This window comes from Oryctolagus cuniculus, chromosome 7, assembly GCF_964237555.1.
Source record: "Oryctolagus cuniculus chromosome 7, mOryCun1.1, whole genome shotgun sequence".
NCBI classification, from domain to species: Eukaryota; Metazoa; Chordata; class Mammalia; order Lagomorpha; family Leporidae; genus Oryctolagus; species Oryctolagus cuniculus.
This window is the reverse complement of record NC_091438.1, coordinates 110,860,753-110,873,619: the sequence shown is the minus strand read 5'-3', so window position 1 is coordinate 110,873,619 and position 12,867 is coordinate 110,860,753. Positions and strand designations below refer to the sequence as shown.

The window sequence follows — 12,867 nt, the reverse complement described above, 5'->3', positions numbered from 1 at the left end:
CACTTCCGCGGGGGAGCGGCATACCGCCGGCCGGCTCTCTCGGGGGCTGCACAGGTGTTCCCCTTAGATGTTCCTGGTGCATGTTGTCTCTCTCCTCCTTTATAGTCCTCTTCCGCCAATCCCAACTCTGCTACCCACACGCCGAGTACGCTGCTCTCCTCCAATCAGGAGTAAGTCCTACAGTTTATTGGTTGAACTGGAGGCAGCTGTGTAGAAGCTGTTTCTCCCTTCTCAGGGCCATATTGTGGGAGAGCAGATGCATAGAATAAGTCTTAATTCCAGTAACTTAGTCTAGTCCGAGTTGCTCCCCACAAATAGTCATAGTGGATGTGGTTTGAGTAGCACGCATCTCCTTGTCTTTGTGGAAGACTCAAAAATGTCATGTGTCAGGTGCATGATGAGAGTGGGAGTGTCAGCCATTGTAATTTTATTATAATGATATTACAGCTGGATAGTCTATTGAGGGGATGCAGTCAGTAGTCTCTCCACTCCAAAATTTTCATCCTGTAATCTTTATGAGTAGTGAAGGGAGGAAGCTTCAGCTTTGTAAATTCTTCATGCTTTGTTGGCATTGTCCCTGCCTAACCAGGGAATGGAAATCCCTTGCTAACTGATCTAGAGGTTCCATTGGAGAAGCTAGAAGTTCATCACCAGCCGTTGGTAGTGACTGGAACCTCTGCATAATCATCACCTTTACATGAAACTGTTGGATTCTGGAAGAGACAAATTTGACAATTAGGATGCGTAGATGTGGGCCAAAAGGGGGCGAGAGTAAGAACCGCATCAGAGAAAGGACGGCACATTTTGCTGCTTCCCAGAGGGTGGGAGCTGAGGGACTTCTCTTACCAAGCAGAGCTACATAGCTTGACTATAAATCCTTCTGTTATCTTCTTCCATGAGCCTACTGTTGTTACTGTAAGTGCAGCAGGTTTTGTTAATCAATGCACATCTACACCCTGTTCTGCCAGTATATCATCTAGGGCTTCTCATTTGTGCACGAGCACTTTAGCAAAGGAATCTAAAGAATATTGTAGTTGATCTAGGGCTGGCCAGTTATCTTGGCTAAGACACCCAAGGCAGCAGAAAAGTTTCAAAAGTGACTTATGATATGTTGCAAGATTTTTTCCTTTGCCATTAATGATGGAAAAAATTTACCAGGAGGTTTTCCTGCCAATGCAGTTTCTGGAGGAAGATAGGAGAAAAGCATGTTGGCTGAGAAGTACTACAGCCTTAATGTCTCTCTCTTTAAGGAGAAGTATGCAGCAAAGGCAAGACTTTTACTTATCTTTTAGCCCTTTGAAGATAAAATTGAAGGACTGTCCAGGTGTACTGTTGAGTCATATTTGAGAATGGATCAGTCCATTTGAGGATTAATAGATATTGGGATTCTAGTTATAAGGATCTACATAAACAGGCATCTTTCAGATATAGTACCGTAAACCAAGTGGTACCTTCAGGTATGTGGGCTTGGATAGCATAGGAATGTTGTATAATAGGAGGAAGCATGATGACAACCTCATTTATGGCCCTGAGGTCATAAACCAGTCAATATTTCCCATTTGGGTGCAAAACTGTCAGAATGGGTGTATTGCAAGGAGACTGCCATAGAACTGGGACTCCATTATTGAAAAATTTATTCATCAAGGGTTAGCATCCTTGCTTGGCTTCAGTTTTAAGTAGTATTGGCATTGATGAGGAAACCTTGTCTTATCCTTTAGGAGGACTGTTGTTAGCAGGACGGGGCATGGTGGGGGAGCCATATGTAGTTCTTCTGGGTGTACTGTGATCTCAGACCTGATTACATACTCTATTTTGGATTTCAACAGGGAGATTGACCAAGTTGATCTTGTCTTAGTGTTTTTTTGTTTTTTGTTTTTTGTTTTTTTTTTTTGACAGGCAGAGTGGACAGTGAGAGACAGAGAGATAGGTTTCTTTTGCCATTGGTTCACCCTCCAATGGCCACTGCCGGCGCGCTGTGGCCGGTGCACCGTGCTGATCCAAAGCCAGGAGCCAGGTGCTTCTCCTGGTCTCCCATGTGGGTGCAGGGCCCAAGCACTTGGGCCATCCTCCACTGTCCTCCTGGGCCACAGCAGAGAGCTGGCCTGGAAGAGAGGCAACTGGGACAGAATCCAGCTCCCCAACCAGGACTAGAACCCAGTGTGCCAGCTCTGCAGGCTGAGGGTTAGCCTATTGAGCCACAGTGCCGGCCCTCAGTGCTCCTTAGCATCAAAATAAAAGATTTAGACTTAGGGGAGATTGACCAGAGAGAAGTGCCCAGGGAAGATAAAAGATTCCTGCTGAGTAAAAGAGTCAGACATTCTGGAAATATCAAAACCTGGTGGAAGACGAGGACATAGTCTTTCTAGAAAACCAGAGGCAAAGAAATTCTTAGAAGCAGGATTTGCCATCAACTCCCATGATGACATGGTTCTTTGAGGGTGGGGATCTTGCATGAGAATTCCAAACAGAAGAAGGGACTCCCATATCAGTCAGAAAATTGATGCTCTTACCTGTGACATCCAGGGTCACCCAGGACTCCAGGAGTGTGATGGTCATATGGGTTATGGAAGCTGCCTGAGTTCTCCGGCCCTTTTAGTCTTTGAATGAAGACATGAGAAAACTGGGAGACTGTCCCTCCCTTCGGGGCTGCAGGGGTTGCCATTCCCCATGTACTTCTTGTTTCCATCCTGCTTTTCAAGTTGGGACTTCCTTCTTTGTCCCAGTGTCTCATCTTCCCAAACCTTAAACATTGTCTCTTAGGCTTTTCAACCATGGTTAGCCACACTATGGGTTGACCTGGAGGTCACAAAGCACTGGTTACACTGACTGCTATCTTATGAGCCTGTTGTCTGTCTGGACTGTTGTTCCTGTATTAGAGCTGCCTTTCCTGCTCGGCTTGTCTCTATTGTGAACTACCCAAATGCTTATCTAGCTTCTGCTTCATGGAAGTTTGGAGTCCCATTGCCAGTTTCTGGAGTTTCTTGTGAATATTTCACTGATGAAACAGGTACCAAGTAAAAAGCTCTCCTTCGTGGGTGCTGAGGTCTGTGTTAGTTGATCATTTTAAGGCCTCTACCAGTCATCCATTAAAAAAAGGCTGGATTCTCTTATGTTATTTCCCTGTTTTTGTCAAAATTTATGGATTTAACAATACATTTTTTTCATTGTACCCACCAAGCACATAACTTTATGGTCTTGGTGCCCTTAATCCTCATGACCTCTTTGATAGTTCTAATTAGGATCTGTTATGACATTCTGGCTCCCACAGTATGTACTTGGGCTGTTGAGCCTCCAGGAAGGTTTGCTGTTTTTCTTGTGGACAGAAGAATGTATAGGTCATCCCAGGTCAAAGTAAAGATCTGAGTTAGGCTCATTGTAGATTCTGGTTATTAATCCTTTATCTGTAGCATAGTTTGCAAATATGTTTTCCAATTCTGTCGGTTGCCTCTTCACTTTCCTGACTGTTTCTTTTGCAGTACAGAAACTTCTCAATTTGATGCAATCCCAATAGTTAATTTTGGCTTTTACTGCCTGTGCCTCTGGGATCTTTGCCAAGAAATCTTTGCCTGTGCCTGTGTCTTGCAGGGTTTCTCCAATGTTCTCTAATAATTTGATGGTGTCGGGTCATAGGTTTAGATATTTAATACATCTTGAGTGGATTTTTGTTTAAGGTATAATGTAGGGGTCTTGCTTCACACTTCTGCACGTGGAAATCCAGTTTTCCCAGCACCATTTATTGAATAGACTGTCCTTGCTCCAGGAATTGGTTTTGGATCCTTGATCAAATATAAGTTGGCTGTAGATGTTTGGATTGATTTCTGGTGTTTCAATTCTGTTCCATTGGTCTATCCATCTGTTTCTGTACCAGTACCATGCTGTTTTGATTGTAACTGCCCTGTAGTATGTCCTGAAATCTGGTATTGTGATGCCTCCGGCTTTGTTTTTGTTGTTCAAGATTGCTTTAGCTATTCGAGGTCTCCTGTGCCTCCATATGAATTTCAGCATCATTTTTTCCAGATCTGAAAAGAATGTCTTTGGCATTTTGATTGGTATTGCATTGAATGTATAAATTGCTTTGGGGAGAATGGACATTTTGATGATGTTGATTCTTCCAATCCATGAGCATGGAAGATTTTTCCATTTTTTTGGTATCCTCTTCTATTTCTTTCTTTAAGGTTTTGTAATTCTCATCATCGAGATCTTTAACATCCTTGGTTAAATTTATTCCAAGGTATTTGATGGTTTTTGTAGCTATTGTGAATGGGATTGATCTTAGCAGTTCTTTCTCAGCCATGGCATTGCCTGTATATACAAAGGTTGTTGATTTTTGTGCATTGATTTTATATCCCGCTACTTTGCCAAACTCTTCTATGAGTTCCAATAATCTCTTAGTAGAGTTCTTTGGATCCCCTAAATAAAGAATCATATCGTCTGCAAAGAGGGATAGTTTGACTTCTTACTTCCCAATTTGTATCCCTTTCATTTCTTTTTCTTGCCTGATGGCTTTGGCTAAAACTTCCAGAACTATATTGAATAGCAGTGGTCAGAGTGGGCATCTCTGTCTGGTACCAGATCTCGGTGGAAATGCTTCCAACTTTTCTCCATTCAGTAGGATGCTGTCTGTAGGTTTTTCATAAATTGCTTTGATTGTATTGAGGAATGTTCCTTCTATACCCAATTTGCTTAGAGTTTTCATCATGAAAGGGTGTTGAATTTTAGCGAATGCTTTCTCTGCATCTATTGGGATAATCATATGGTTTTTCTTCTGCAGTCTGTTAATGTGTCTGTATCACATTGATTGATTTGTGAACATTGAACCATCCCTGAATACCCGGGATAAATCCCACAGGGTCTGGCTGGATGATCTTTCTGATGTGTTGTTGTATTCTATTGGTGAGAATTTTATTGAGGATTTTTGCGTCTATGCTCATTGGGATGTTGGTCTGTAATTTTCTTTCAATGCTGCATCTTTTTCAGGCTTAGGGATTAAGGTGATGCTGGCTTCATAGAAAGAATTTGGGAGGATTCCTCTTTTTCGATTGTTCTGAATAGTTTGAGGAGAATTGCAGTTAGTTCTTTGAATGTCTGGTAGAATTCAGCAGTGAATCCATCTGGTCCTGGGCTTTTCTTTGTTGGGAGGGCCTTTATTACTGCTTCAATTTCTGACTTGGTTATGGGTCTGTTTAGGTTTTCTATGTCTTCCTGGTTCAATTTAGGTAGGTTTCATGTGTCCAGGCATCTACCCGTTTCTGATAGATGTCCCTGTTTGCTGGCATGTAAACAGTATAGTTCGTATGTAATGCATACAAACAGTATAGTTAGTAGTAATCTGATGATTTTTTTTTATTTCTGTGGTGTCTGTTGTTGCGTTTTCTTTTTCATCTCTATTTTTATTTATTTGGGTATTTTTCTTTTTTTCAGTTAGTTGGGCCAATGGTGTGTCAATTTTGTTTATTTTTTCAAAAAAATCAGTTCCTCGTTTGGCTGATTTTTTGTAATTTTTTTTTCAATCCTATTGATTTCTTCTCTAATTTTAATTATTTCTCTTCTCCTACTAGATTTGGGTCTGGTTTGCTGCAGTTTTTCTAGATCCTTGAGATGCATTGAAAGCTCATTTATTTGGTGCCTTTCCAATTTCTTGATGTAGGCACCTATTGCTATAAACTTTCCTCTTAACACTGCTTTTGCTGTATCCCATAAGTTTTGATATGTTATGTTGTTATCCTGATTTACTTCCAGAAAGTTTTTGATTTCTCTTTTGATTTCTTTTTTTGTTTGTTTGTTTGTTTGTTTGTTTTTGACAGGCATAGTGGACAGTGAGAGAGAGAGAGAGACAGAGAGAAAGGTCTTCCTTTTTCTGTTGGTTCACCCTTCAATGGCCGCCCTGGTCAGCGCTCTGTGGCTGGCGCACCGCGCTGATCCGAAGCCAGGAGCCAGGTGCTTCTCCTGGTCTCCCATGGGGTGCAGGGCCCAAGCACTTGGGCCATCCTCCACTGCACTCCTGGGCCATAGCAGAGAGCTGGCCTGGAAGGGGGGCGACCGGGACAGAATCCAGCGCTTCGACCAGGACTAGAACCCGGTGTGCTGGCGCTGCTAGGTGGAGGATTAGCCTATTGAGCTGCGGCGCTGGCCCTCTTTTGATTTCTTCTATGACCCAGTGTTCATTCAGGAGCAGAAAGTAAATGGAAAATGACTATTACAACAAAGTATGCATGCATTACACATACAAATTGTTTGTACCAAAGTAACTTACCTTTAATTCCATTGTTCCATGAACTTTTTCAAGTATCCTTGCACTAACAAGATTATTTCAGATTTTAGTCATTTGTATTTGTCCAAACTTACATCAGACTTGAAATGTTGCATTTTACTATATATTGCATAATATAATGTACCATTTGTTTGCTGTTTTTCAATGAGAAGTATTATGAAGTTTTTGTTTCTTGTGTTAAGTAAAACCTAATAATCAGGTTTTTTTCTGACTATATGTTATAAAAAAAATCTTGAAACATTAACTTGAAGGATTTAGATACATGTAAAGAATTTTTTAAATGAGCAAGTTAGAATTAATTCATTATGTTAGATATGGGTCTTCTTTTGTGTGAATGGATGAGTACCACTTGGGTTATAATTCTGAAGCTGAGAAGAACTAAGATTGTTTTTGTATCGTAATAGACAGAATTCCTTCTTTCCCCTAACTACTCTGTGTCAATGATTTCCACTTAACACTGTAGAAATCTGTTGGGAAAACATCTGCATTCCTATTTATTTGATCCCTTTATAACAAAGCAGTATGCCCACATGGGCACAGTCACTCACTTTCCATTGACCATAAACCATCCCAATCATATCCAGCTTTGCTGCATTACAAGTTTGAAAAGCTGGTTCCTTCAAATATGATTGGTAAACACAGAGTACCCTCTTGGAGTGTACATTTGTTTATCTGAGTTTCTATAATAAGGAATCTTTTACTGTTAGCTGAATTTATCAAACACAGAACACTTGTGGGTGTTCAGTAGTTCTTTTTAAATACAATTTGAGAAATGTTGAACTTCTTGATTGTAATAATAGGCAGTTTGCTTAAAATATCTCAGCTTAACAGAAGGTGAGCATCCAAAGAGTCTCCCCCCACCACTTATGCTGACTGAACTACCTGTTACTTTTTGGGGAAGATTTTTATATTATTTTGAATAATTTTATTTAACCGGGGCTATTGCTTTAATGTATTTGTCTTGTCAAAGTGAAACATTATTTTCCTTAAACTTGTTCTCCTCCAGCAGCAAAATTTTTTATGGACTGATCTTATTGTCTGACTTGTGTCTGATTGTTCTAGATGATACACATGAACCTTGAGCTCACCTATCCACAATATCCAGTGCCTTTCTGGTTGAAACAAATGATTTCTGTGTTTCAGGTGTCCGGCATAGATTTGCAGAATGCTTCACATGGGGAAGCAGTTGAGGCCATTAAGAATGCAGGAAACCCGGTGGTGTTCGTTGTTCAGAGCTTGTCATCCACACCAAGAGTAAGTTTTAATTCATATGTTCAAAAAATGTCACAATATTCTGCAAATCTGTTGACCAAATGTTTAACTTCAAGTATTCTCCTTATATTTTCATTGATATGCAGCTATATTATTACATGGAAAATTATCTGGTTCATAAAAATTTAGTCATTTGCTTCATTTTCCCTCCAGTTTTGTTCTCCTGGTCAAATTAAGTCTTATAGTTTGCATTGGTTTGAGTCTCGGAGGGTAGAGTAAAATAGACCTATTTTCTTTCTTTTTAGATTTTATTAAAAATTTATTTGAGAGGTAGATTTATAGACAGAGGGAGAGACAGAAAGGTCTTCCATCAGCTGGTTTACTCCCCAAATGGCCACTACGGCTGGAGCTGGGCTGATCCAAAGCCAGGAGCCTCGATTATCTTCTGGGTTTCCCACGCAGATGCAAGGGTCCAAACACTTGGGCTCTTCTATTGCTTTGCCATGCTGTGAGCAGAGAGTCAGATTGGAAGAAGAACAGCCAAGATACTAACTGGCACCCATATGGGATGCCAATGCTGTGGGCAGAGCTTAGCCACAATGCCAGCCCATAGACCCATTTTCAATTACTTGATTCCTTATTTGTGAGTTCTTGCTGACTTGAAGGCAAGTTACTTAACCTTTCTGGACCAGTTACTTTATTGATGAGATAATTTCAACATCAAGAAGGTCAGATTTAACAGCATTCTAGAGATACTGTCCAGTGTTGTCTATATATTGAAGTATGTAAAAACACAAACATGTTGACATGTTACAATGTTACATGTTCTGTTGGGAATTCTGAATTTAGAAATAGCAGTATTCAGGCCGGCGCCGCGGCTCACCAGGCTAATCCTCCACCTAGCGGCGCCGGCACACCGGGTTCTAGTCCCGGTCGGGGCGCCGGATTCTGTCCCGGTTGCCCCTCTTCCAGGCCAGCCCTCTGCTGTGGCCAGGGAGTGCAGTGGAGGATGGCCCAGGTGCTTGGGCCCTGCACCCCATGGGAGACCAGGAAAAGCACCTGGCTCCTGGCTCCTGCCATCGGATCAGCGTGGTGCGCCGGCCGCTGTGCGCCGGCCACAGCGGCCATTGGAGGGTGAACCAACGGCAAAAGGAAGACCTTTCTCTCTGTCTCTCTCTCTCACTGTCCACTCTGCCTGTCAAAAAAAAAAAAAAAAAAAAAAGAAAAAGAAATAGCAGTATTCAGTCATAAAACTTTACCTCTGTAATTTGTTACTCCTTTGATTTTGAGTTAAAACTCTAAAAGATGTCCATGACGGGATGTGTATTTAATAATGGGATAAGGGGGCCGGCGCTGTGGCTCACATGGTTAATCCTCCGCCTGCGGCACCAGCATCCCATATGGGTGCCAGGTTCTAGTCCCGGTTGCTCCTCTTCTAGTCCAGCTCTCTGCTGTGGCCTGCGAGGGCAGTAGAGGATGGCCCAAGTGCTTGGGCACCTGCACCCACATGGAGACCAGGAGGAATCACCTGACTCCTGGCTTTGGATCGGCATAGCTCCAGCCTTAGTTGCCATTTTGGGAGTGAACCAACAGAAGGAAGACCTTTCTCTCTGTCTCTCTCTCTCACTAACTCTCTGTAAAATAAATAAATAAATAATGGGATAAGCGCAGAAATGTTACCATTAGGTCTTGTAAGTAGAAGCACTATTTATTTTGTTTATTTTGTAATGGAAGACAGTTGTTCAAAATGTAAGAAATTTGAACAGTAGAAAAATTTGCCGATTTTTAAAATGTTATTTCCTTTATAGTAGAATAATGTCTTGATTCCCAAACTTTTTTATGTCAGATTTGTATGTCAAACTGGGCAAATAGATGATTGACTATCTTTGCATACTCATAACGTGCCCGCATGCAATGAGTGCAGTCTCTGTCCTGCCGCCCTGCAGTCTTGCCCTGTATTGCAGTGCAGTGCCTTACATTCTTAGTGCTACATTAATACTATAAGACTAACTGAAGTGAACTGAATAAAGTCCCCTTGTTGTCATAAAATTTAAAATGCAGAAAGCTATTTTGGAATCCAGTATTTAACTCTTAGAATATTGAAATTGTAGTTGAGGCCATTGCTTTCATTTCTGGAAACTGAGCTCAGTAAGAAAATTGGCCAGATTATTCACTGCCAAATGATATTTCCAAAGAAACAATTTTGAATGAAAATGAGTCAATCAAATTATGCATTGGTGTGGGCAACTGTGAATGCCCTGCCAAAAAATATCCAAGGCACCCAAATAGGTTATAAAAATCAAACAGACAGAAGATCAACAAGGATACAGTAGATTTAATCGACACTATAGCCCAAATGGATCTACAGAACTTTTCATCCTACACTTGAAGAATTTACATTCTTCTCAGCAGTACATGGATCCTACTCTAGGATTAACCATATACTAGGCCATAAAGCAAGTCTTAGCAAATTCAAAAGAATTGGAGTCATACCATTCAGCTTCTCAGACCACAGTGGAATAATGTTGGAAATTAGCAACTCAAGAATGCCTAGAGCATATGCAAACACATGGAGACTGGACAACATGCTCCTGAATGAACACTGGGTCATAGAAGAAATCAAAAACGTTCTGGAAGTAAATCAGGATAACAACAACATATCAAAACTTATGGGATACAGCAAAAGCAGTGTTAAGAGGAAAGTTTATATCAATAGGTGCCTACACCAAGAAATTGGAAAGGCACCAAATAAATGAGCTATCAATGCATCTCAAGGATCTAGAAAAAATACAGCAAACCAAGCCCAAATATAGTAGGAGAAGAGAGATAATTAAAATTAGAGAAGAAATCAACAGAATTGAATTCAAATAACATTACAAAAAATCAGCCAAACGAGGAGCTGGCTTTTTGAAAAAATAAACAAAATTGACACACAATTGGCCCAACTAAACAAAAAAAGGAGAGAGAAGACCCAAATCAGTAAAATCAGAGATGAAAAAGGGAATGTAATGACAGACACCACAGAAATAAAAAGAGTCACCAGAAATTACTACAAAGAGTTCTATGCCAACAAACTGGGAAATCTATCAGAAATGGATAGAACCCCAGACACATACAATCTACCTAAATTGAACCAGGAAGACATAGAAAACCTAAACAGACCCATAACCAAGTCAGAAATTGAAGCAGTAATAAAGGCCCTCCCAACAAAGAAAAGCCCAGGACCAGATGGATTCACTGCTGAATTCTACCAGACATTCAAAGAAGAACTAACTGCAATTCTCCTCAAACTATTCAGAACAATCGAAAAAGAGGAATCCTCCCAAATTCTTTCTATGAAGCCAGCATCACCTTAATCCCTAAGCCTGAAAAAGATGCAGCATTGAAAGAAATTTACAGGCTGGCGCCGTGGATCACTAGGCTAATCCTCCGCCTTGAGGCACTGGCACACCGGGTTCTAGTCCCAGTTGGGGCACCGGATTCTGTCCCGGTTGCCCCTCTTCCAGGCCAGCTCTCTGCTGTGGTCAGGGAGTGCAGTGGAGGATGGCCCAAATGCTTGGGCCCTGCACCCCATGGGAGACCAGGATAAGTACCTGGCTCCTGCCATCGGATCAGCGCGGTGCGCCAGCCACAGTGCACCAGCCGCGGTGGCCATTGGAGGGTGAACCAAAGGCAAAACGAAGACCTTTCTCTCTGTCTCTCTCTCTCTCTCTCACTGTCCACTCTGCCTGTCAAAAAAAAAAAAAAAAAGGGAAGGAAAGAAAATTACAGACCAATATCCCTGATGAACATAGACGCAAAAGTCCTCAATAAAATTCTGGCCAATAGAATGCAGCAACACATCAGAAAGATCATCCAGCCAGACCAGGTGGGATTTATCCCTGGTATTCAGGGATGGTTCAATGTTCACAAATCAATCAATGTGATACACCACATTAATAGACTGCAGAAGAAAAACCATATGATTATCCCAATAGATGCAGAGAAAGCATTCACTAAAATTCAACACCCTTTCATGATGAAAACTCTAAGCAAATTGGGTATAGAAGGAACATTCCTCAATACAATCAAAGCAATTTATGAAAAACCTTCAGACAGCATTCTATTGAATGGGAAAAGACCCTGGAAGCACAGACACTCAAAGGCAAAATTAACAACTGGGATTACATCAAATTGAGAAGTTTCTGTACTGCAAAAGAAACAGTCAGGAAAGTGAAGAGGCAACCAACAGAATGGGAAAAAATAATTGCAATCTATGCAACCTATCAAGGGTTAATAACCAGAATCTACAAAGAAATCAAGAAACTGCACAACATCAAAACGAACAACCCACTTAAGAGATGGGCCAAGGACCTCAATAGACATTTTTCAAAAGAGGAAATCCAAATGGCCAACAGACATGTGAAAAAATGTTCAGGATCACTAGCCATCAGGGAAATGCAAATCAAAACCACAATGAGGTTTCACCTCACCCCAGTTAGAATGGCTCACATACAGAAATCTACCAACAACAGATGCTGGTGAGGATGTGGAGAAAAAGGGACACTAACCCACTGTTGGTGGGAATGGAAACTGGTAAAGCCACTGTGGAAGACAGTCTGGAGATTCCTCAGAAACCTGAATATAACCCTACCATAGAACCCAGCCATCCTACTCCTTGGAATTTACCCAAAGGAAATTAAATTGTCTTTTATTATTCTAAAAGGTATATTTTCGTGGTGAATATTTTGTTTTCCAAATTTTGCTTGAGACGTTTGTACAGGAATGTTGCTCTGCTGTTGGAAAGATAATATAAACATGAGTGGCAGCTCCCATCTCAGAACTTCTGCTACTCAGCTCTAGCTGGTTTGTCCACTGGAGAACGGGGACCAAATATGGTTTTATTGTGTTTTAAGATTCTTCAGGACAGGGCCTCTGCTGTGGTGCAGCAGGTTAACGCCCTGATCTGAAGCGCCAGCATCCCATATGGGCACAAGTTGGAGACCTGGCTGCTCCACTTCTGATCCAGCTCTCTGCTATGGCTTGGGAAAGCATTAAAAGATTGTCCAAGTCCTTGGGCCCCTGCACCCACGTGGAAGACCCGGAAGAAGCTCCTGGCTCCTGGATTTGGATCGGAGCAGCTCTGGCCGTTACGGGCAATTGGGGAGTCTACCATCAGAAGGAAGACCTCTCTCTCTCTCTCTCTCTTTCTCTCTCTTTCTCTCTCTTTCTCTCTCTTTCTCTCTCTTTCTTTCTGCCTGTCCTCTCTCTGTGTAACTCTGACTTTCAAATAAATAAGTAATTCTTTAGGAAAAAAAAAAAAGATTCTTCAAGACAAGAAAGACATGCTTATAGACCCTCCAGGTATTTATTCTTGGAATAAGGCTGTTTTGTGTGTTAATCAA

General features: G+C 41.4%; 1 protein-coding gene across 10 annotated transcripts in view; it reads left to right on the top strand.

Annotated features, from left to right (window-relative positions):
* The window catches only part of PATJ (PATJ crumbs cell polarity complex component), a 438,074-nt gene that overhangs the window by 194,370 nt on the left and 230,837 nt on the right, over positions 1-12,867 (top strand). For all 10 annotated transcript variants that reach the window (XM_070078398.1, XM_070078393.1, XM_070078397.1 and 7 more), the window contains exon 25: positions 7,415-7,525. In XM_070078398.1, the coding sequence (XP_069934499.1) occupies positions 7,415-7,525 (111 nt within the window). The remainder of the gene's footprint in view (positions 1-7,414; positions 7,526-12,867) is intronic.